Source organism: Lactuca virosa, chromosome 2 (assembly GCF_052849685.1).
Source record: "Lactuca virosa cultivar CGN04683 chromosome 2, Lactuca_virosa_CGN04683_v6, whole genome shotgun sequence".
NCBI classification, from domain to species: domain Eukaryota; kingdom Viridiplantae; phylum Streptophyta; class Magnoliopsida; order Asterales; family Asteraceae; genus Lactuca; species Lactuca virosa.
Window position 1 is genome coordinate 236989543 of NC_136427.1, and position 25933 is coordinate 237015475.

Here is a 25933-nt window from a genome sequence, read left to right on the forward strand (position 1 = left end):
CATCGTCTTGTTCTTGACAACGATTAACAATCACACCACCGCACCTGCCTCGTTAGTTCTCCGTTTGGGCGTAGCATCGTCATTCATTGCATCGGCGCCATCCGCTCACTCTCTCCAAAAGTTTTCAACTCTCCCCGTGAATTCTCAGCTAGGTTCAAATCCGGTCCAGAGACATCCCCAATTTGTAGATCTACAATTTTATCCCCTTTATTCGTTAACGAAATCGTTTCACCAAGTCTTAGACACATAAGCCCTAATTCGAACCCATACCACGTCTACTTTTTCATGATTGATTTAGCTCTGATTTCGAGGGATTCTGTTATTGAATCACCGATCTCGATGTGCTGACCTGCATACTGTTCTCATCCAGGATCAATCAGTTCATAGACTTAGGGTTTTTAATTTATTAGAAAGGGGATCAAAAGATTGGCGCCGGTAATTGATGGTCCTCGTCGCGCAGTACGGAGAAGAAGGATTATATTTTACGAAAAGCGATGCCGTTGATGATTATGATGGAAGAAGGTTGTTATGTATGGGCGGTGGGAAGGTGAGCTGTGGTTCAACCGGCGGCACATGTGGTCGGTCCCCTCTCCCTCCACGCCGTCTCTAGTCGCTCCCATCAAGTCCTCCGTTTTCATTGACTCTAACTCTTTCTCCAAAGTATGTAATTTCTTATTCCAGTCATCGCGTATCCATGCTATACATATACATTTAGAAATATTTCAATATCCGTTATTTCCTGTATTGATGCCAAGTGAATTAGCATGACCTTTGCTTGATATTTGCATCTTGGAATTGATTGGAACGTCAATTCATGGCTTGCACAATACCACATCCTTCCTGAGTTTGCTTTTCTCTACGTTCTGTTTTCAGTATGTAGTAAATTTAATATGCCCACTTTATCCAGTTCTGTTTGTTGGGTATGGAAAAAAATTGTTGTTTACGAATTACTTCCCTTTTCAATATGTAGTAAATTTAATATGCCCGCTTTATTCAATTTACATGATATGCTATATAACTCATGCAGTTAGGAGTTAGAAGATTCAATATCTTCTATCTTCGGATGTGATTATCTGTGTTTGTTTATAGAGGTATATTTTGTTACTAAATTCTGCAATGAGTGGTGGAATATATTATATATATATACATCACTTCAAGTTTGCAAGGCTGGCAAGCGGTTCTCAGGGGTTGCAACAAGATTTTTCTATATAATTAGATGCCATTGTGAATGCATAATTATATCTGAGGTCTTTTAAGGAAAGCTAACATACAACATATGTTGAGTTATGAAAATTAACATACTTTCTGAAATCTTGATTCTCTTTCTTATCCATCTTTGATTATTGGTATCTAAATCCGACACATTTGTTTCAGGATGGACGCAAGATTCATGTTGGTGACTGTGCACTGTTCAAACCACCCCATGATTCCCCTCCATTTGTTGGTATAATTCGTAGATTAATTGTAGATAAAGAAGACAATCTAAGCCTCAGTGTGAACTGGCTTTATCGCCCTTCTGACGTGAAGCTTTTAAAAGGTGCCTCTCTTGAAGCAGCACCAAACGAGGTCTTTTACTCCTTTCACCAAGATAAAATACCCGCTGCATCACTACTTCATCCGTGTAAAGTCGCATTCCTCCGTAAAGGTGTTGAACTTCCTTCAAGGGTATCATCATTTGTGTGCAGACGAGTTTATGATGTTGAGACTAAGCGTTTATGGTGGCTAACTGATCAAGATTATCTTAATGTAAGTATTGTAACTAGCTTAGTTTTCTCTTTCCTTTTCGTCTGTTGAAAATCCTCTTGATTGGTTATGTAGTCTTTTTTGACACAGGAACGACAAGAAGTAGTAGATCAGCTTTTAGATAAGACAAGAGTAGAAATGTATGGAGGCCATTCCCCAAAACCTTTGAATGGTCCTGGTCCTGGTCCTGGTCCAAATGGGACACCACAGGCAAAGGGTAAGAAAAGAGAGCAGACTTCAGACTCTGGTCAACTTAGACCAGAAGACATGTTAAAGGCTGAGATTGCCAAAATTACAGATAAAGGAGGGTTGGTGGATTTTGAAGGTGTTGAGAAAATAATACAGCTGATGCAGCCTGAGAGTGGTGACAAGAAAGTTGACCTGGCTTCCAGAATTATGCTTGTTAATGTCATATCAGTTACTGACAGTTTTGATTGCCTTAGTCGGTTTGTTCAGCTTAGGGGTTTGCTTATTTTAGATGAATGGCTTCAAGAGTTCCACAAGGGGAAGATTGGTGATGGTAGTCCTAAAGAGGGTGATTTATCTGTGGAGGAGTTTCTTTTTGCTTTGCTTCGTGCACTTGACAGGTTACCTGTGAATATTCATGCTTTACAGACTTGTAATGTCGGTAAGTCTGTTAATCACTTACGTAGCCATAAAAACCCTGAGATTTTGAAGAAAGCTAAGTGTTTAGTTGACACGTGGAAGAAAAGTGTTGAAGCTGAAATGAATATGATGGAAAGAAAACGAGTCGAGCAAATGAATATCATTGAAACAAGATCCGGTACAAGACGTGCAGGTTCAGGTTCCTGGTCAAACAAGCAAATGATGCCTGAAGTGTCCCCTCATATGGTCAAACAAGTCAAGATTTCTACTTCACAACCTTCTGTAGTGAAAGCTCAGGGTAAGCATAATTCTGGTGAAGCTATCGTCAAGTCGCCGGAATCTCCTAGCCCTACAAAACTTCCAGGACCAGTGCCAGCTGGCATTGCCCCTTCAGATGTAACAGTTAAACAGGAAAAGAGTAGCAGTTGTAGCCCTTCTGCTTCTGGTAAGGGGTCACCATTTAGAGCTACACCTGAAAGGGCAACTGAAGAAAACATACACAACAGCCAGAGACTTATTGTCCGGCTGCCGAACACGGGAAGAAGCCCTGCACACACAGCCAGTGGTGGATCTGTTGAAGATCATCTTGATGGGAGTGGGAGGCCAAAGGGAAAAGGGGAGACACCACCAGACAACAATGTGGTAGCTATGGATACAGATTCATGTAAAGGGAAAGAAGGATTGGTTGGCTGTGATGCTGACGATGGTGAGGCATCCAAAGGTGCCGACTCAGCATCGGGTGGGAGTGGGACACTAAAATCGGGGAAGTCACATGAAGCGTCTTACAGCTCTATAAATGCATTGGTTGAAAGCTGTGCTAAATTTTCTGAAGTTAGCACGTCTTTGCCAGCTGGCAATGATGTTGGAATGAATCTTCTCGCCAGTGTGGCTGCTGGTGAGATGTCTAGGTCTGACGTGGCAACGTCATCGTGTTCCCCTGAAAACAAACAACCTTTACCTGAAGACACTTGCTCTGAAGATAATGGCAATCCCAGACAATCAATTGAAGATGGTTCCCAAGTTGAAGATAATCTTAAAGTCAGCAATGGTCATGATCATGCCAGGTTGGCGGAAAACAGTAATGCTGTACCTGAGGTAGGGCCCGCAGCAGATGCAACAGGTATAAGTGGAAAGGTCAATGATGAACCTTCTTCTAGGTCATCATCAGATAAGCATGAGGATGAAAAGAAATCAATGAAGAAAGAGCATGATGATGTGGATTCTGAATTGCTGAAACCATCTTGTGGCCATGTTAGTTTAGAGCAGTTTGAGGAGAAAGAAAATACGGATCCTGATTCTTCTGTCCTGCTGCAGAGCAGTGAAAATGTAGATAAAAACGAGGCCCAAGAGGGAGATGGGTCGGGCCCATCTGCCTCCACATCAGCACCTCCTGTGTCAGAAAAGACAGTGAAGCTGGATTTTGACTTGAATGAAGTTGTTCCTAGTGATGATATCGAAAGGCATAGCTCATTACATTCTGCAAGTTCTGTTGTGGGGGGAAACCGGGCGGCTTCAGTTACTGTAGCAGCAGCTGCTAAAGGACCTTTTTTATCATCTGAGAATCTGTTAAAAGGCAAGGCTGAGCTTGGGTGGAAGGGATCTGCTGCCACCAGTGCATTTCGTCCAGCTGAGCCTCGAAAGGCCCGTGAGTTTTTGGACTTTGACCTCAATGTTGGTGTTGCTGATGATGTCATTGTCAACAACCAAAACCAAAACCAAAACCAAAACCCACCATCGTCAAAATACATCGATTCCAGGAACAAAGGAGGGCTCGATCTCGATTTAAATGCATGTGAAGAAACTCCCGATGTGGGCCCGTTAATGGTTAGCTTTAGCAGACCACAAATCCCTCCAAGGTCTCTTCTTTCTTCCGGGTTTGATCTCAACAACGGGCCTGGAATTGAAGAAATTGGCAGTGAATCAATGCCACATTCCAGAAATGGTATTCAGTTTTTGCCTAATGTTCCTAGTGTCAGAATGGGGAACATAGATGTGGGAAACTTCCATTCCTGGTTTCCACCAAGTAGTACATACCCAGCAATTCCGATTCCAGCCCAGAGTTATTCCATGCCAGTGCCACAAAGAATGTTGACTCCTATGGCTGCTGCTGCTGCTGCTTCTGGTGGTGGTAGTGGCACTCCGTTTAATCCTGAATTATTTAGAGGGCCCGTGTTATCATCTTCTCCTGCAGTTGCTTTTTCATCCACAGCACCATTCCAATTCCCAGGTTTCCCATTTGAAACTAATTTCTCTATGCCTTCAAATACAGTGTCACCAGCATTTGTGGGGTCATCCGCTGGGCCTGGGCCTGGGCCAATTTGTTTCCCAACAATACCCTCACAACTGGTGGGCCCACTTTCATCATCAAGTTATAGGCCATATGTTATGGGTCTACCTGGTGGATCGAGTAACGATAACAAAAAATGGGGAACCCATGGTCTGGATTTGAACTCGGGTCCTGGAGGTCCGGATGAGACATTGCCTTCAGGATTGAGACAGCTTCCTCTTGGTGATGAACAGTTGAAGATGTTTCAGCAGATGGCGGCCAGTGGCGGCAGCGGTGGTGGTGGTGGAGTCTTTAAGAGGAAAGAGCCTGTTGATGGCTGGGATGGGGATAGTAGGATTAACAGCTATAAACATCCATCATGGCAGTAGAAGATACTAGTTCAATTCCAGCATACCCTCTGGTGAGTTTTGTGTTTAATAGTGACATTCCATAGTTTATTATTGTATACTGAAACCTTGGAATCCGTGATTACTTTTTCAGGTCTTGTGGCCAACCGGAATCGGAGCGTTCTATCCATCTGAGAGAGAGAGAGAGAGAGAGAGAGAGAGAGAGAGAGAGAGAGAGAGACCATCATAGAAGAAGAAGAAGAAGAAGAAGAAGAAGAAGAAGAAGAGGATTTCCAGTGTAGATATTTAACTACTACTCTTTGTTTGTTAGGTTAATTAGTTTTCTTGTCTTTGCAGTTTTATTTCATACTTACTAGTTACTACACAGCCAAAAGTTTGGTATATTGATATTCCATTCACCAATTATGACTACATTTACTTTATTCAAACTTTAAACCCACACAAACACTACACTCGTGTTATTTTTTAAGAAATAAAAACTAGAGTAATATTATATTATATTTATACATACATTACATGCAATGGAACATGAAGATTGAAGAGTGAGTGTGTTACTTAGGAACACGGAAATATAAGGGTACATGATTACGAGGCTTTGGTGAAGCATCCCATACTGAAAAAGCACTTGTTGAGTTCATCCAAGTATCAGTCATCTCTGGATAATGTCGATTCAGCACATCTTTTAAACTCTCTGTTGTGTTAACCCATTCAAGCCCTTTTTTTGTATACACCTCTTCATTGTAATCACTAGTGAAAAATCGGTCTGCCTCAAGTCTCCTACAATTTACTTCCAGAAGTCAGTCCCCTTCTATTTCTATTTGTTTGTTCTCAGTTTTCATTTTAAAATTGTGTGAGGTTTACCTTGATGCCATGGTTATGAATATTATGAAGGCTGTTTCGCTTATGGCGAATCCCTTGATTTTTTTCTCAGCGGCCATTCCTACCAACAGATCGAGTTGTTCAATGTCATCATTGTATACTTCACGCAACGTGTCAATAGCTTCTATATCATCCGTTAGATCGTCCCATTTGGAGATGGGGATCAACATAAGTGATCTACGCAACTCATTGTATCTTGCTACATTCCGTTCCCTGTCCCTATAAACTGCACCACACTTTTCTTAATAAATTAACAACTAAATGCTTGAAAATAGCAACATATTTTTATTATAGCATCCTCCTTTTCTCTTTTAACCATTATTATTAAAACACTTGTTTTTCTCTATTATTATACTTTTAGATATCTATCTTCGTATCTAAGTAAAATTTATCCGACAAATATGTCAAAATGGACTTCATATAACGAGTATGTTTAGTGAAAGAAAAATGATACTCACTCTCGAGTGAGGGTAAGTCAACATGATTGACCCGATCTGTGCCATCGATGTTTTGGGGAACAATATCCCTAAGCCACATTGGATAATTCCATAGCTCAAGTGCACCACATGCTTGATGACCCATTGATACCATTTGTGTTATGAATCCAATTTCTGACAATTCCTTCTCTCCGTTCTTCCCAATTAAATTTATCATGTCAACCCTGTAAATTTACTATAATAACTTAAAAGTTCTATCAGGAATATAATTAGTGTCGATGCGAAAGCTTACTTTTTGCTCAATCTTGGAGACTTATTAGGTCCTGGATTTGAACTCACATCCCTAATGAAAAGCTCATCAGGTAAAAGCGAATGCATTCTGTAAACACTTGTAAACTCTTCCGTTAATGAGTAGGGTACCCCATGGTTATTAGGTTTCTTTAACCCTACAAGACCTCCCAAAACAGCTCCTCCAACATGCCCAACTGTCTCCTTGAATCTCTTCCCCAACACGCCATGCCTGAATTAATCCATTTTCAACATAATTTATGCTAGTAATACTTTAACCTAAAAAATTGATTTAATTACCAATTAATTCTCATTGCGGCAACAAGCGTGTCCGTTTTCAGAAGTTCAATGGTCCAATCAATGGTGTGGATCTTGGCAATCACCGCAGAAGTCACTAGTCTTGCGTGACGATACAAATGTTCATCATCCAAATCATGATATTCTTTCTGATATTTCATAACTATATTGTAAGAGCTAAATATAATTAGTTAAGTTAAAATTAATGGATGCAAGTAGATACCTTTAACGTGTCACAAATAGCATTGTGTTCTTGGATAAAAAGGGCTTGCAAAGTTGAAACACCAATCCAATTGTTACGGATATCACCTGCTATGGCCAATCCATTGTTCTCATGTTGGAGGAGACCATCTTTTGCTATCTTGAGCTTCCCATCTTTGAATGTTCTCACTTGCCACAATTCTCTCAAATTGTTTCCATATATTACACTCCCGTCCCTATATGTATAAGCTGCTTAACTTCATATTATATAAAAAATGTTTATAAACACAAATCTTAACTTCATAATTCTAACTTAATGTCACAAATCTAAAAGAAAAATCATAGTTTTGGAAGAAATAATACCACCAAGGAGTTCTGGTGTTATGATGACCTTTCTTGATATCACTGAGACCAGTATCAAATTCTTTCGTCTTGTAGAATTTGAAGGATTTTAGAGGGCATTGACCAACTACTTCTCTAGGTGCATTAAGTTCAATCTTTGGAAGTAAATATATAGTCAAGTGGTGTTCGTTAGAAGATTATATAGATAGGTTGTCGGCATGAATGAATAAATGTAATCCAATCGAACCTGTTGTGTTGACTCAAGGTGGTTAATCCAATCATGAATCATAAACTGAATCCATGAAGCAGCAATCATGTTGAATTGTTTTCCAGTATCTATAAACTGCTTGCGTGCTAGAAGTTTTGTAGCCACCACCATGGGGTCTGGCTTTAATAGCTACACAAAAATAAGAGTTTAATACTTTTTATATACAATGCATACCATTTTACGAAAAACTAAATCCAAACAACAACAATACCCAAATCACATAACAATGAGGTAAGGTGGAGATTAGATATAGATAATCGTAGCTCCACTCAAAGGTAAATGTTAAAAATAAGGGGATGAAATAAGAGCAAATTAATAATCATGGTTCATGAATATCTTATGAATCATGTATAATTTATCTTTCCTTAATCGATAATTTGACCTTTTGCCTGGGTATAAAAAACTTTGATACAAGATGATCTACAAGATAACACTTCAAGTTCTTACGCACAAAATTGAAGCAACCAAGTAAGTTCGTGTATGAAAGGTTCAAATTTGTAGAAGAGCCAAAATTATGACATATACTTAGTATATCTACCCATTGTACATATAAAATGGATAAGGATAATGAATTGACGGCTTTTTAAAAGCTACAAACAATTATAGACAGTTAGGATCGAACCAGTAAGATTTGACTAGTTCATAAAATCTCACCTTCTAAATTATTCAGAAGGCACACCACCTTTTAGAATCTTTAGAAGGACTCATACATGTCCATCATGGGCTTCAACTTCAGAAATACAAAAGGGTACTTCACTTGATAAGTTTTTAGAAGGTTCACAAACATCTCGATCAAGGATTTCAACTTCTCAAGTCTAGAAGGGAACTTCACTTCATAAGCATTTAGAAGGTTTTGAAAGGTTTCTGAAGGGTAGTTAAAGGTTCTTTGAGGTTTGGAAAATGAATATTTTCCATGGTCAAAATCCATTCCAATATAACACCACAATGGCCTCTTCCCTTTGACCCACATCATTTTTCGTGTTTGGAATCAAACTAGTCTTATATATGTATCTAACTCTTATTAGATCACAGTGCAAGTCTTCTTTGACATGTGTATAAATTCTAATTACATCAACCAGTTAGGTGACACTAAAATGAGCAACAACCCTCCCCCATTTTAGTATAACCCTTGAATTTATACAATAATGTAAACAAAAACGAACTTGTGTATAAATGCAAATGTCGAATTGATCAATTTTTGTAACATCATTTTACGTATCCTAACTACTCTAGAATCGAGGTGTCATAAGGATTGAATTTATCATTAAATACTTAAAGATAACATACACATAAATTTCTACACTTATCTAGTAAATAATGATGACTGAATTGTAAAGTTATATTCTCCTATCCACCGTAAAAATTAAGTCCTATTTTTTTAAAATGTAGTTATACTTCACGATCACATAGATATTTCTTTTAAATCATGTAACCTACAATACATTTTACCAAATGAATTATTAAGAGGACAAAGCATTAGCCTTTACCATTGTAGATTCGAACAGATACATCTAATGATTTATCAAGTGTTCTAATATTTAAGTGTCATATTCCTATAAGAAAAAATTGCAAAAATGGTCCTTGTGGTATGCAAATTTTTGGGGTTTTAGTCCAAACCCCGAATTTTTTGGATTTATGGTCCTTTTGGAGTGGTTTATATGTGAAAATGGTCCATCCGAAAATTAAAATGACTATAATACCCTTGGGGTATTTATTTTTCATTTTTCTTTTATTTCTCTTAAAATTTAATATTTATTTATTTATTTTAACAACTAAAAATATAAAAAGGGGCCTACCTCTCTCTCTCTCTCTCTCTCTCTCTCTCTCTCTCTCTCTCTCTCTCTCTCTCTCTCGGTCACCGGAAAAACGCAACATCAACCATAGTTGCTGCCTCCCTCGATTCCACCCCCTTTATCCCCTTTATTTCGATGGCAAGACGACCCAACCACCTCCTGATCAGCACCGTTGCCAGCTAAAGCAATACCATATCACAAACAGTCCCTGTCGGCTTTGTTCAATGGTGAAGAAGAACCGTCCACCAATTACCCTCCTGTCTTCTTCTGTTTTCGACCACCGTCCACCACACACACACACACAAAACCCAAAAATCGATTCTCTCTCTCTCTCTCACACACACACACACACACACTCTCACATTGATCTGAAACACCATTTTTCTTCTTCCTCTCTCTCTATCTCTCACAGATCTGAGGTGGTTTTTGAAACCAAACCTGAAATGTTAGTGTTTGTCGACGGTGGTGCCAAAAACCACAAGTTGCCGTCTCTACTAGGGTTTGTAGAGCCGCTGCTGGTTACCGGTGCCGGAGGCTATCATGATGAAGTAGGAGGGTCGAGAGGGTGGTTGCAGCGACTGGAGTTTATCGCGAAAGGAAGTGGCAGTCGGTGGTTCCGACGAGGTCTTTCCTGTCCGAAACTCCTTCACCGGGGTTGTTTCCGATCTAAGATAGAGCAGCAGCGATCAGGGGTGCTGAGGAGGTTGTCATCGACAGAAGAGGGGCCGAGGAGGGCTGGCGATGTCTGTGAAGGAGGGTTTTGTGACGAGTAAGAAGAATAGAAAGAGGGAGGAGATACCTGGGGCTATCTTGGCCTCGTCGGAGATAAACACGCACATACGAGAGAGAGAGAAAGAGAGAGAGAGAGAGAGAGAGAGAGAGAGAAAGAAGAGAAAGGGGTCTAATTTAATAATTTATTTTCTTTTTCATTTAAATTAAATAGAAAAAACATAAAAAAAATCAGAAGGGTATTACAGTCATTTTAGTTTACCGAGGGACCAAAAACGCAACGAAACTACCTCAAAAGGGCCACCAATCCAAAAAAGTCGTGGTTTGGACTAAAACCCCAAAAAATGCATACCACAGGGACCATTTTTGCAATTTTGTCTTCCTATAATGAATTCAGGTTCTAATGTTGCCAAGGGTTTATGTTGATTTTAACCCCATCTAAAATAACAAACTTGTGGACTAATTCATTTTTTATACATTTAGTGAAATGGTTTGCCAATTTCTGATGCGTCTCAACACATTTAGCAATATCAGAACATTCGTAACTAACTTCCTAACCATGCTGTGTCTAACACCCAAATGTTTAAACTTGATATTTTATACTTGTATATATGTATTAACCAAATTAGGAAAACTATCATAATGAAAAAGATTCGTGAAATCAATTTAGGACATAACAAAATTACATATACTAAACTTCTTAATAATAATACCTATTTTACGATAGTTGGCAATGCAACAAATTTGAATTCCATTGTTGATGTTTTTATGCAAGTTTCTGTCTTGGAGTTAAAAGCCCAAGAAATGGCACCTCGCCTAAGATAACTCACACCGTACTCCATGGTTCCTTTTTATATTTTCAAATATTCTTTAAGTTTCTCACTAATGTTGAATACTCAAATTGCTTACACAAACTACATAATTTCCATAGGGATTAAGCAATATAAGGTGTGGTGCTTGTCATTGACATATATCAAACACCAAATAACCCATATCAACTTAGTTATATTTTGACCATGCTAATTATGCATTAGTTTTACACTCAGATCTATAGAGTGATTACGAGACAACAATCACCATAGCTGAATTTATTCGAAATTTACTTAATATAATAATGGCCCCTTTGATTTGATGTTTAATACTTATCCCAATGTTTACACACACCTTCTACATTTACTTTATGTAAAATTTTTGTGACAAAAAATTGTTAGTTTGATCAACATAACAAAAATAACATGTTTTTAACATACATGCAAACAATCATTCATGCACAACAAACATCAATTTTTTTTATTCTTTATTTTTTTTATGAAAACATTGATTAGATTGGTTTGAAGCAATGCCACTTTCATGACTTATCAAATATCTATTTAGATTTTAGGATGTTGCTCCAAACACCGAAAAGTCATTATTCGTCAACCCTATTTGTCGATATGCTAGCATGACCAACACAAGGGGCAGACCCCACTAAGGGCACATGTTTTTTTAACCTACATCATTTGTAATTTTGGGATCAAACTAGCCTTATACAAATTTACACCATTTGACTTATACAACATCATACACTTGAATATTTTCTATTTACATCAAATGGTCATATGACATCAAATTCTCTAAAAATAGAGAAAATACAAGCAATAGAGCTGAAAGAAATAAGAGGAAAAATAGTTAAGTAAATAGTGTATATAACACACATAAATTAAAAAAAGAGACTATGACCCACACTACTCCATTTTCCTGATTTTAAGCATCCACACACTCATATACAAGGTTATTTCCATGGAAGGAGCAAAATCCTTCTTTCCTAACCTACACTATCTTTCCACTTCCTTCACATGCGTCCTATCTTCCTCACACAATTAATTGTAACCATCTCCATTCGTATAACCATAGTAATTGGTTGCTTCTTTTATACATGTTTGAACAACCACAATCTTTCTTCCTTCAATTTTTAGATGATCAATGCCACTTCTAACCTATTAATAATGTTCAACCATAAATATATTACAAAGTTTATTTCTAAAACTCCCATCTTCCTCACAAATTCATTCCCAATAAGACAACATTATGATCTATATACAATTGTTGTCCAAACTACCATCTTATACATCTACCCTTTAGTTCATGGGAGCTTTTAGTCATATAAAACTCGTATTGTCACCCTCCACTTTAACTAACTTGCCTTTCATAATAGGAAACATATTTTTCAACACTATTTTCCGTATGGATCATAGATCCTAAATACACCCTTTAGGTGCAGTAGTTGCTCTCCGATGCATAGTTATATACTCCTCCATTATTATAATCCCTACCGAATCTATACCAAAGGTATTTCATCTTGACGCTTTTGACTTGTAACACATTCTCTTTCAACGTCCTACTCTAGGTATCTAATCTAACGTTTAGTAGGATCATAGTCTTTTGCCATCAACACAATATCTTTAGAAAAATCATACACTTTTTGGTACCCTTCCTTATATAGAACACTACATATAATCCAAAATCAAAGCAAAGATGTATGTGCTAAAAGCTAATATCTAATGCAACCTAATTTCCATTATATCACCGGTTGGAGTTTAGGCACATATGGTGGACCAAAATTACATATCGCCTGTAGAATTTACATATCTCATTGGACCCTTTTAGCTTCTAAGGTCATCCACATTGTTTCCTGTGGAACAATATCATACATCTTCTCCATGTCATGAACACCGTATTAGGATTCATGCTTCTTTTTGTATGTTTCTTGATATACAAGGCGTATTAGGAGGTGGATCATTTATGATGTTAACCATGTTGACATTAAGTATAATTGATTTTCCAATACAACATTTTCATGACACAACCTCACATTCAACGCCATGTCACATAATTTCATGGTACATTAAGTAGCTCAATATCATCCTAATTGCCACACTTTATACATCTCCCTTGCTCTTCTATATAAATATGACTACTGAATCTCTACTCAACTAACATCTTGACAGTCTTTAGAAGTAATGTTAAATTAAGAGGTTTGTTAGTGAACACACTCCTTCCTCCAAAGCTACTTGCACCCATTAGTTAGAATTCTTTCCGGACCTTTAACTTTCTCATTCCCGTCCTTCTTAATGCTCCATTCACCTCCTCACACTAATATTCGTGCAAACACGCTTAACTAGAGGGTTCAGATGGGATCTAGTGCATTCTCTCATTGGTTTTTGGTGCCTTTTAGATCTGATTGTCCTTTTTTTTGTATCAGGGTACATTTACATCTCTTTATATTACACATAAAATATTCTTTGATGCGAAGAAACCACATGTCTCAATTTTTTAGAAGAAAATAAGTATTAAAGGTTTAAACAATAAAGACACAAACATACTATCTGATATTCACCTGAGGTGTTGAATTTATAAATTAAGTCTAAGGTTGAAACTTTGATACACCCTAAATATAACTAATGCTCCCCGATTTAACCTACACATGATGAGCCCTTGTACATAATCAACATGGGTTGTACATACGATGCAATTTTTTTTAATATTCCTAAAATGAATAACTATATAAAATCACTTTGAAAATATATATTTCAAAAAATTGACTAAAAAGATTTTGTCGATAGAGAGTGTCTTTGTTGCCCTATAACTTCTCAATGTTTTTATGAGAACCCAATATTAAATTCAATATTTGCTAGTTTAACAAATTTCATAAGATCAATAGTAACAATAATAAACTTTTAATATTTTATTGTTATTATAATTAATTTAAGCTGATTAACATGATTTTTATTATAGTTTTTCTTACATAATATTTGGTATAAATCAGAATATATCATTTAAACTTTATAATTATTTTTTCCTTATATAATGATAAAAAAACATGTCTCAATCCAATATATATCAAACATGATATATTTTCGATCTTAAATCCTACTTTTTTGTATCGTTAATGTACATTTGTTTTTATTTTAAATTGTTATAAAATACGTTTTTATATTACATAATAGTCGGTATAAATCAAGATATGTCATTGAGACTATCTTATTTTTAGAATATTAGATTATTAATTTTTTACCTATACTTAATCTGATTTTTATCATAACTTTTTTTATGTAATACTTGGTATAAATCCGAATATATCATTTAGAAACTTTCACTTATATATATATATATATATATATATATATATATATATATATATATATATATATATATATATAATAATACAAAGTTGCATCAGTCCGAAATATCTCCGATATGACATATTTTCGATCTTAAAATTTGTTTCATTTATATTGTTATAAAGTATGGTTTTTTCCTTTATATCGTTACATATTACGTTTTTCTATAACATAATACTCGATATAAATTGAAATATATTATTATAAGAGTTTAAATATACTTTTATCTATATAATGATACAAATTTCAGTTGATCCAACGTATATCAACATGACATATTTTCAGTCTTAATTTTTTGTTATATCATTATAAAAGACATTTTTTAGTATTTTACTTTATATATATATATATATATATATATATATATATATATATATATATATATATATATATATATACTTACTTTTTCCTTTTACCTTTATAAATAACTCAAGCAAATTATTCTGGTTTTCTTTACAATTACTTTTATTAAATAATAATATATTATTGAATCCATTTTTATTTATATTGTTTTAAAATATGTATCTGTTATATTGTTATAAATATCCATTTTTCGAATTATTTTTGTTATGAATTAGATTTTTCGTATTACTTAATACTCAATATATTTCCATTTTTCAACATGTCATATTGCTGAAATATGATGTTTGATAGACGTTCAAATCCATAACAATCTCATAAGCTAAATGTTATTTTCTATTGAACCTGATAACTAATATTGTTCGATTTTAAAAAATAATTACATTGTTGCAATTATTTTCAGGGTTTTCTTTGCATCACATGAAAATATAACCCCTAATTTATAATAATAAACTATTGAATTGATTGTATTATATCTTAATACTAACTTGGAGAAAATTAAATTTGGCAAATAAAATAATATCTATTTATTTTTAGTTTCACACACACATACACACATACACACACACACACACACATATATATATATATATATATATATATATATATATATATATATATATATACTTCACTATATTTTTTATCAATTTGTTATAATTCTGACTATTTAACCGGTCAATCCGGTTGACAGCTGATGTAGCACTTTTGATTAAGTGACGCGTTGACATGGCATGATGACATTATACTATTTGGTTATATTATATTTATGGGTTTCAAAAATGAAAAAAAAAACTAAAATGTAGTGAATTTTATGATAGTTATCAGAAATATAGTGACTTCAGACAAACAATAAACAATTTTAGTGATAGTATTTGTTCTCAAAAGTTAATGAATTCCTCTCTCTCTCTCTCTCTCTCTCTCTATAGCCTTTGGACGTATGTCACTTTGACCAAACCATGTTAAATATCGTGTTTATTTTTTCGTTTGTAGAATTCTCAGTTTTATTTTCGCATGTTTTACTGAAATCGTTTATCATTTGTCTAAAGTTGTTTAACTTGTTTTGTTGAGTTCCCAACAAATTGGTATAAGAGTTGTGGTTGAATATGGGAAAGTTAAGATCGAAAAATTTGAAGGTCATGATTTCGAATTCCAGAGAATGCTAATCGGAGACTGTCTCTACTTAAAGAAATTACATGAACCATTGTCCGAAAAGAAATATGAAGCGATAAAGAAGGATTAGTGGGAATTATTAGATCGACATGTACTTGGTCTAATGAGATTATCCTTGGTAAAGAATGTAGCTTGCAACAATGTCAATTTGAAGACTACTGATGGGTCTATCAATGCGCTTTCTAATATGTATGAAAAACATTCATCAATAAATAAGGTTTTCTCGATTCGACAGGTGATGAATATGAAGGTGAAGGAGGGTGGCTCAGTGACCGATCATGTTAATGAATTCAATTAAATCATTTCAAGGTTGATTTTGGTTGGTATTGAATTCTTGGATGAAGTCTATACATTGCTACTATCATCACCTTTGTCCGATAGTTGGTTTGGTACAATGACAACAATTAGCAGCTCAGTTGGATGTGCTAAGCTAGCATTCGAAGGCATTCACGATTTAATCCTTAGTAAGGATGTGTGCAGACAGAGTGTTGAAGAAGCTTTTAATAGTCTCTTAAGTACTAAAGACATAGGAAGAGGGTCCAACAAAGGGGATAAAGGTAGAGGAAGATCAAAATCGAGAAAAAGAGGTAGATATAACAACATAAGGGATATCACTAGTTGGAAATACAAAGATAGTGGTCACTTCAGAAATTAGTGTCTGAAGCCTTTGGAAGATACATGCTAGAAGGAGATGAATGTGGCAACTAATTTTGGCGATTACACACTTGTTTATTGCATCGAAAACTCAATAGAATCCTAAATCATGGAACTCCGGTGCATTGTTTCATGCTAGTTATTCCAAAGATGTAAAGCAAAATTTCAGACACTACAATAAGAATGTCAAACTTGTATATAACAAGTACTTAGATATCACAATTGTTGGGGATGTGCTTCTCAATACAAATTTAGGAATGAAATTTACCTTGAAGAATGTCAAGTTTGTTCTATACTGTAACGTCCGCAAATTCGGGCTAGTCAATTTAGAGACAATGAACATCAAAAATGAGTTTTTGATAGAAGATTATTTAGAAGGAATAATCTCAACCAAGTGGTAGTATATGTTACAAGGGTTCCGTACATATAAACAACGCCGAAATCCGAGTTATAACGAAGAAGTTATGGCCCGTCGAAGTTTTACGGCAAAACCGACACGACACTAGGAGGCGTAAATAGTGAATTTACGATGAAGGAATTTTTAGCCTTAGTGATCTAAACAAAATTTGTAGTATACGTTAAACCGATAACATACAAAAAAAGAACGCCCAAATCTGACTTCGTATGAGGAAGTTATGAATTTTCTAAGATTTGACATAGCAGTGCACGACCCGAAACTCGAATTTTAGATCGAGCGGATTTTGGCCTACGCGACCTAAATGAGAGTTGAATATATCATTAATAGGAACTCAACGATAAAAAGAAAGACGAAAACGGAGTCCGTATGAAGGAGTTACGAATTTTTCGCGGTCATTTAACAGTATAATCTCCTCCTACTGTTAAATTTAAGATCGGTCGAGAATTAGCCGACGGAGTCAAAATAAAAGTTGTATATCTTATTTTTACCAACACGTGGATATAAATAACGTCGAAAATGGAGCTCGTATGCGAAAGATATGGACGAAGCTTAGTCTCTACTCTTCGAGCGCGATAAATACGATACAGTTTTGTAAATCCGAGATAGAATGAGAATTAGCCAACGGGGTCTAAATGAAAGTTGCAGTACTCATAAATACCAACGCGTGGATATAAATAACGTCGAAAACGGAGCTCGTATGCGAAAGATATGGACAAAGCTTAGTCTCTACTCTTCGAGCGCGATAAATACGATACAGTTTTTGTAAATCTGAGATAGAATGAGAATTAGCTGACGGGGTCTAAATGAAAGTTGTAGTACTCGTAAATACCAACGCGTGAATATAAAGAACGTAGAAAACGGAGCTCGTACGCGGAAGATACAGACGAAACTTAGGGACTACTCTACGATAAAACTCCTATAAATAAGAGATGAACTCTTCATAATTTATTCACACCATAAGCCTTTCTTTCTCTTTCTAAGTTCTCTCTAGCCTCCCTAAACCCCTCCCAAGTCTAGGGAACCTCCCTAGCACGAGAAGGAAGCTCCGGAGCGCCCGACGGCTCCGAGAAGAAAAGCTTTCGGCTCGGAAACGCTGCTCCAGCGAAGCCCAGTTTTTAATAAAAACCGCTGTAAGTGAGCTACGTCTACACTATTTCTAATATAGCTTTTATTTAAATATAGTAATGTTATCAGGACCTTATAATAATTATTTGGTCTATTATTATGAGTTAAGTGTCGTTATAATATCTTTTTAACCACTCGCGGTATGGAGAATCTGGTTTGGAGGGCCGCTTGGGTTGCTGGATTCAGAAGTGCTATATGCCAAAATGATCCTGCCCTCCGGTGTTTCATGTCTGGCCCCTGTCTGTACATAGTGGGTGAAGAGTATTGTTTAACGCTTATATAATAGTAATAATAGTTAGACTATTAATTAGTCTCGGTGAATATTAGACTAAACTCTAGTGGTAATAATACTAGGTTTTGTCAAGGGAAAATTGTTTTAAGAGTAACGAAGCGCTGTCCGAGTACCGAGTCACCACCTTATCAGGTGAGTGCATAGTTACTTTCATCTTACACATAAATATGAAGTATTTAATATCAACTACGTGCTATGTATGCATATTGTCTGAATACTTACTGTCTATGCTGGTGAAAGATTTTTATACATGTTTTAAATGATTTAAACTGTATATGTATTTTATATCTACAAAAATGTTGGGGTAAAACATGGGTAGATGAAATATGAGTTAGACGATAAGTCGAGAGATAATATAGACCATGAGGTAAGGGTGAGAGGTGGACGATGTGAGAAACCTTTTTCAAAATGCTGGCCCCGTCATCTAGCAGAGTATGGATGACAACCACGGACTATTCTAGACAGTCCAGTGGAACAATAACAGACTCGCAACCTGTAGGTGTTGTGAACGATGTGTTCACCAGTGTACTCTAAAAACCCATTGACCTGTATTGCGAGTGGACTCTCGAAAACGATACTGTCAATAAACGAGATAACCCTGGCAGATGCGCCTAAAAGACTCTACCGACAGAAGCGCCTAATAGAGAACCTCATAACCCCGGCAGATGCGCCTAAAGGACTATACCGACAGATGCGCCCCATAAAGAATGTCATAATTTTGGCAGCTGCGCCTAAGTGATAATATTAGCAGTTGTGCTTGACAGATGTGTCATTAACAACGATGGATTTTGTGCCTATTCCTTAGGATAATCCTTAGGAATGAATGAACGAGGAATAGCTGATTCTTAGGGTAGATCCTTAAGAGTAAATAAGATAATGAGGATGGGTAATTGGGTTGATTGATTGTTTGATGATTAAACATAATGACTATATTATTGTGGGTTGAAAACCCTATGTACTCACCAGGTTTCCCAACCTGACCCACTCAAGCTTATTTGTATCACAGGTGTCGATACGAAGCCACTTTACACTGAGAGATTTAAAAGAGATGTAGATCACTAGTGTAAATAAATGTAAGTTCTGTTTATGCTTATGTTTCTGTATTGACAATGACATCCCAAGGTTTTAAAAGGAATAAAAATACATTTCTTCGGAAATGCTTTGATAATGTATTTATCATGTTTTTCTAGGAACAAATTCCGCAACATTTTTATTAAAAGAAGTACTCTGATTTTTATAAAACATAAACAAAATCGGTCTTTTCTGGCCGAGATAATGGGGATGTCACATATACCTGAAGAGAATATTGATATCAGTAAGGCAACTTGATATTGAGAATCACCATGTTACATTTGGTCATCAACAATGGAAGGTGAATAAAGGGACCTTAATTCTTGCTAAAGGTCAAAAACATGGTATAATATATATGACGAAGGTTTCTAAAGATGAAACACCCTCTGTTGAAGAAGTAGGGGTAAGTAAGGAGGAAATGAATATGCTAGTCTCCAAAGGAAAAATTCCATATCTGGAGACCGTGACAATTACTTCTCGTGAGCCATGTATCCTTGGAAGACAAAAGAAATCCACTTTTATGAAGATAGGTTATCCGTCCAAGTATGAGAAATTGGAGTTAGTTCACTCAAATGTTTACGGTCCCACTTTAGTTTCTTTAATTAGAGGGTCCCGATACTATGTTATCATCATTGACGAATGCACATAAAAAGTTCAGGTTTATTTCTTGAAGCAGAAGTCTGAGGTTTTCAACGCATTCAAGAAATGAAAATCTACTGTGGAGAATGAAATGATCTTGAAGATTAAGTGTTTCAGTTCAGACAATGAGGGCGATTACAACAACAAAGATGACTACTATGCTGACCATGTAATCAAAATGCATATGAGGGTTTTAGAGTCACATCAACATAATAAAGTAACTGAGATGATAAACCATACATTGAACAAGAGGGTGAAGAGCATGAGACTTCATGGAGGTTTACCCAAGATATTTTGGGCGGATTTGTTCAACACATCAACATATTTAATCAATAGAGAATCCTCAGTCTCCATAAGGTTCAAAATTCCATAAAAGGAAAGTCAAGGTCATGAGATTTTACTTAGACACTTGAAGGTTTACAGTTGTGTCTCGTATGTCAAGGTTAAAGACTCAAAGAGAGATAAGCCAAATGCTAAGGTAATGAAGTGCAACTTTATAGGCTATGGGTTGGATGACAAGGGTACCACTTATATGCTAACGGGAATCAAAGTGTTATCAGAAGTTGGGATGTTGTATTCAACGTGAGTGTCTTGTATAAGGAAAGACTTGTATAAGCCTATGAAAAAAAGAAACATTAGGAAGCACAAAATCAAGCTGAGTTTGAAGATATTTCATATGAATACATTAAAAACCTATTAGTATCGAGATAGGTGAAAGTTTAGGAAGCAGTGTGAGCTCAGATAAACCTAGAGATAATAGGAGCACAGGTGATGGTAATTTAAAGGGTAAAGTTACAAATTCAGAGGCCTTGAGGATAAAAGACTCCATTAGAGAACGAACCTCTAGTATTTTCATATATGCACATATGCATATATTTCCATTTGTTGATATATATGTTTGTGCATACATGCATAAATATATGCGCATATATGGATATACACATATACTTTATGAATGTTTTTTTACATATGTAGATATATGCACATGTGCATATGTTAATATAAATATTATGGATATAAAACATATAATTTTATAAATGTTCTTATATATGTGGATATGCGCATATGCACATATGCATTGGATATGTGCATTTGTGCATATATTGATATGCACATATGTATTTTTGTAAATGTTATTATGTTAATTATTTTTGAATGTTATGTAGATTTGGAATAATTTGTTGAGAGCTTTGAAGATCAAAAAAGTGATAAATTGAAGAAAATATGAAAATATGAACACGAAGAAATGAAGATACTGTTTGGTTCTATTCCAAAAACCATTTTCTAAAAATGCTAAAAACAACAACAAAAGCTTTATAATTCGAATACACTTAAAACCATTTTAACCCACCAATGATACTTTTGCATTCATAGAAAGATTAAACCAAACATAGAATGAAAATAATAACAACCTTTGTAGATTTTGAATCCTCAAGGTGGGGCTTGGCAGTTGATAAATATGGCAAGAGACCTAAAGTAGAGTTCCTCTATATGTATCCACTAAGCAAGTGTTAGCCACCAAAGATGTTAGTCTCCTCTTGTATTAAATGCTTCTTAAGCGTTTAAGAACTAATATCAAATTGATATTAAGGAGAAACACTTATTAATCACCAACTATCTCACTAGTTCTTCAAAAGAAACCAAGTAGAAAAAAGAAGAAGAATCCATGGTTCTAGAGAGAAAAAAAGGAATGATCAACAAAACAACTAGCCATTCATATCTTTATATACTTGTATGCATGTAATAATGAACATACTTCCATTTAAAGTCAAAGCATGTCGATGTAAGGAATTATGGGTGTGTAAGACATTGCTTCACAAGCAATCTCAAGCATGTAAGCATGTAAGGAATTATGGGTGTGTAAGACATTGCTTCACAAGCAATCTCCAGCATGTAAGCATGCTCTCAACCCTACACACTAAATAGAAGAATGATGTGACTTTCACTAGCTTTTATTTCATAATGTGTACAAGTATTAATATTCATGAACTTCAATAGTTCCAAAAATATGTACACAACTTATAAATCATACCTTATGAGTTTCTAGTTGTTTTTTCTCTTGAAAAGTATAATTTTCATAAAATAATAATTTCCCAATCAAATAATATTAATTAATAATCACATTCCAATAAATAATCAATAAGTGTCTACTTGATATAATGTGTAACCCTATAGGATCATATGTTATTAGCAAATATTATTCTATAATGATTCTTGAACATAAAGATCTTTTAGATACTTTGATATTTGTTGTATTTTTTGTTTTCTTTGTTTTATCTTGTACCGACTAAAACAATTAATGTACTATTGCGTTTATGGATAACTGTGAATATATATATATATATATATATATATATATATATATATATATATATATATATCACACGCACCAGAAATATGCATATATGCATCTAGAACTGCATGTTTTTTACAGTTTTTTAAAAGTTACTATTTTTAAAAAAATTAATGTGTTTTTAAATAGTACTTTCTAAAAAAAATGAAAAATCTGCATCTTTAAAAAAATTCGAAGATTATTATTTTTATCAAAAAATACGAAAATTGGATTTATTATGTTAGTTTTTAAGACTTGCTATTAATGTTTCCAATAAAAAAAATAAACATTAAATAAGATTTGTAGCATAACGATCATGCCCTTAATAAAACTTATTTGATCTAACACTCCATCTTTAGTTTACGAGTTTTCACAAATATATGAGTTCTCAATTGAACCCAACTCTCTCTCGCTATATATATATATATATATATATATATATATATATATATATATATATATATATATATATATATATATATATTGAATATTATTGAATGATAGAGTTTAAAGAGAAAAATACAAAAAACAAAATAAGCACTATCTATAATGGCTAACCATCACTATAACTTATTATTTTTGACAGATATATAATATCTACCGACTTCATTGTCAAAAATATATCTTTAAATATCATCTCTAACTAGAAAAGCTTTTTCACAAGCTTATTTTTTAATAATTATATATCTATCCTCGTAACTCTTATTTAATTTATCATCTTTAAACAAATGAATTATTCGATATTAATCTAATATATACTTTTAATATTTAAAAAACAATAAAATAGACAATTCTTTTATTTTGTATATTTAAGAAACATATTAGTTGGTTAAATATAATAAAGTTCTAAGTTAAATATTATTAAGGGTATCAAATAAAATGATATTGAGATTAGGTAGTGGTAACATGGTATACCACAAATAAAATGATATTGAGATTAGGTGATAACATGCTATCACACAATAGAATATTAAGCGATCAATATTGAAAAATAAATAGTTAATACCAATCTTAAAAAGATGGTACATTTGCTGATAGGCATTTCAAATGCTTATTTCAGAGAAAATGGTACATTTGCTAATAGGCATTTCAAATGCTTATTTCAAAAAAATCTGAAAGTAAGTTGTCATTTGATATTAATATTATGTTTGACATAATAGTTGAAAAGTTAAATGTTGGCTTAAAATCTGAAAGTAAGTTGTCATTTGAGATTAATATTATGTTTGACATAGTAGTTGAAAAGCTAACTGTTGACTTATAATCTAGCTGATAAAAAAATAATGTTTGGTAAATACGAGCAATAACCTAACTGAAATATATAAAATAAAATAATATAACAATTAGAAGATTTTTTATATTATTGATTAATGATATATTTAAGAAATTTTAAAAAGCTACTGAAAAATTAGTCTAAATAGTTTTTTTTTATTAAAGTTAACTTATAAGCTATATTCTGTCTTAACAAAAATAACAACTTAAAAAAACTCAAAAAATAAATTAACTTATCAATTATCTGTAACATGCTGATAACATACCAATAAAAATAAGTAATGTATTCTAATATTAAATTATTATTATTATTTAATCAATCAAACAACAATAGCCTCTAACTCTAATGGGATATGCTTTTTGTTTTTGCAATATTTAAATCGGATAAATTTGTTTTCAGATTAAAATTAAAGATTTCATGATAATAAAAAAATTAAAACTTTAGTTTTCAATATCATCATTTACTAAACAGATTATATATATATATATATATATATATATATATATATATATATACTTATGTTCAAATGAGAACAATCATATAATTGAAAATACGAGAATAAATGTGGGCCACATACCTTTTTGACACAAAACCCTCCCGTTTACCGGCGCGACGGAGAAACTTAATATCCATACGTGAATATAAACCATCACCACCACAACTAACGCAACCACCACAACTAACGCAACCACCACTGGGCCACATGTTTCTTTTTTTGCTGCAAAACCTTCCCACATACCGGCGCAAGTATATGCATATTTTCAAGTGATTATTTATATATGAATATTATCTGTCCCGTCGTCCGGTACACTATAACGCTTAAATGATAGATTTGTAATATGCGATAATATATTTACGTATATATTCACATATGAATATTAAGTTTCTCTGTCGCGCCAGTACGCATGAGGGTTTTGCGGCAAAAGAAAATATGTGGCCCAGATTTTTCTTGCGTTTTCGATTTCGTAATTGTTATATATATATATATATATATATATATATATATATATATATATATATATATATATATATATATATATATATATATATATATATATATATATATATAGGGAATGATTCTTTGGAAAAACAAAAAAACCTCAAAAAATCCTAAAAATCATAAAAATGCATTAAAAAAAATACTTAGAGATCACAAAACTTTTTTTTTTTTTAAAAAAATCGCAGTTTTCTATACAAATTCGCTGAAAAAAATTTTGATTTTTTTTTTATAAAAAAAAATAATTGATTTTTTATTTTTTATTTTCAGCGAATTTTAAGAAAAAGCTACGATTATTTATAAAAAAATTCAAAAAAAATTTCTGTGATCTCTATGTATTTTTTTTATGCATAAATGTGGGCCAATCAAAATTTAAAATATAAATAAATAATTAAATAAATAAATAAGGGTAATTAGGTAATTTTATAAATAATTTCCCTAAATAATTTCCTATAATTATGCTAGTTGATTGTAACCTAATTTATTCCCTTTTAATTACCACCGACGTCACTTTGTAAAACCTTACGGATTCGATCGAAAGGGAACAAGATCGAAGGAATCAGAAACCCCTCCTTCTTCTCCTTCGCTCCATTCACCTGCTGCGACGCTATTGCCGTCTCCGGGGTTTTACAAGGCCGAAGCATCGATGACGTGTAGATGCAGCGAAGGTTCAATTGTTCTTCGCTGGCTGTGAGATGCGAAGGAAGGAGGTCCGATGGTTGCTGAGCTTATCGATTCGCAGTCGGTGATGACCTCCAGGGTTCGACTTAGGCCGAAGAAGAGGAAGGGGAAAGAAGCAGAGACGCTTCTATGGGGTTGGGGAAAGGGAGTGAGAAGCGAGGGGGAAGAGAAAGGTGCGTGGGGTTGGACGATAAGCCACATCAGCTTCGGTAAGGGGTTCGGTGGCAGCTGCTCGACGGGAGAAAAACAGATGTGCGAGAGGTGTTGTTCTGAATCGATAACAGGTAAGTGCCTTGTCGTTTCTTGTTCACTCTTTTCTTTTTGTTTTGACAAAAGCTAATAAAGGAGGATGAAAGCAGGTAAAAAAAACGATCCACTGATGTGTTTGGCTTTGATTTTTGATAAGAGAAGGAGAGGGAAGAACAAAGGAGGTTTGATACTCCTTTTGCTAATGAAGGAGGATGAAAGCAAGCCCATGGATGATGGAGCCCAAGGATGCAAGAGCCATTAGAGTGTAATCCAGTGCATCTGCATAAGTTAAAAGCTT

At 34.4% G+C, this 25933-nt stretch overlaps 2 protein-coding genes across 5 annotated transcripts in view; one reads left to right on the forward strand and one right to left on the reverse strand.

The window, feature by feature from the left end:
- LOC145160531 (uncharacterized) lies at window positions 1-5385 on the forward strand. Of its 2 annotated transcripts, none has more exons than XM_079079770.1 (4): window positions 1-660; window positions 1375-1746; window positions 1819-5036; window positions 5117-5385. In XM_079079770.1, exons 1-3 carry the CDS (start codon window positions 529-531, stop codon window positions 5002-5004), a joined length of 3690 nt encoding a protein of 1229 aa, XP_078935896.1. In that variant the 5' UTR covers window positions 1-528; the 3' UTR covers window positions 5005-5036; window positions 5117-5385. The 2 variants fall into 2 exon arrangements, with proteins under 2 accessions (XP_078935896.1, XP_078935897.1); XM_079079771.1 differs by having other exon boundaries at window positions 1834-5036.
- The window catches only part of LOC145160532 (alpha-dioxygenase PIOX-like), a 25170-nt gene continuing 4576 nt past the window's right edge, over window positions 5340-25933 (reverse strand). Inside the window, exons 1-9 of one of the 3 annotated variants that reach the window (XM_079079774.1) lie at window positions 24286-24384; window positions 7675-7824; window positions 7449-7582; window positions 7108-7321; window positions 6888-7033; window positions 6592-6819; window positions 6321-6523; window positions 5845-6088; window positions 5340-5760 (exon numbers count right to left, since the gene is read on the reverse strand). In XM_079079774.1, coding sequence (XP_078935900.1) covers window positions 5535-5760; window positions 5845-6088; window positions 6321-6523; window positions 6592-6819; window positions 6888-7033; window positions 7108-7321; window positions 7449-7582; window positions 7675-7806 — 1527 coding nt within the window. In that variant the 5' untranslated portion in view covers window positions 7807-7824; window positions 24286-24384 and the 3' untranslated portion in view covers window positions 5340-5534. Of the gene's footprint in view, window positions 5761-5844; window positions 6089-6320; window positions 6524-6591; window positions 6820-6887; window positions 7034-7107; window positions 7322-7448; window positions 7583-7674; window positions 7825-8349; window positions 8569-24285; window positions 24385-25933 lie in introns of those variants that run through there. The other 2 variants (XM_079079773.1, XM_079079772.1) reach the window with 2 other exon arrangements.

Coding starts and splice junctions, on each gene's coding strand:
- LOC145160531 (XM_079079770.1), top strand. CDS start 529: ATGTATGGGCGGTGGGAAGGTGAGCTGTGGTTCAACCGGCGGCACATG. Junction 661..1,374: donor ACTCTAACTCTTTCTCCAAA/GTATGTAATTTC, acceptor CATTTGTTTCAG/GATGGACGCAAGATTCATGT. Junction 1,747..1,818: donor CTGATCAAGATTATCTTAAT/GTAAGTATTGTA, acceptor TTGGTTATGTAG/TCTTTTTTGACACAGGAACG.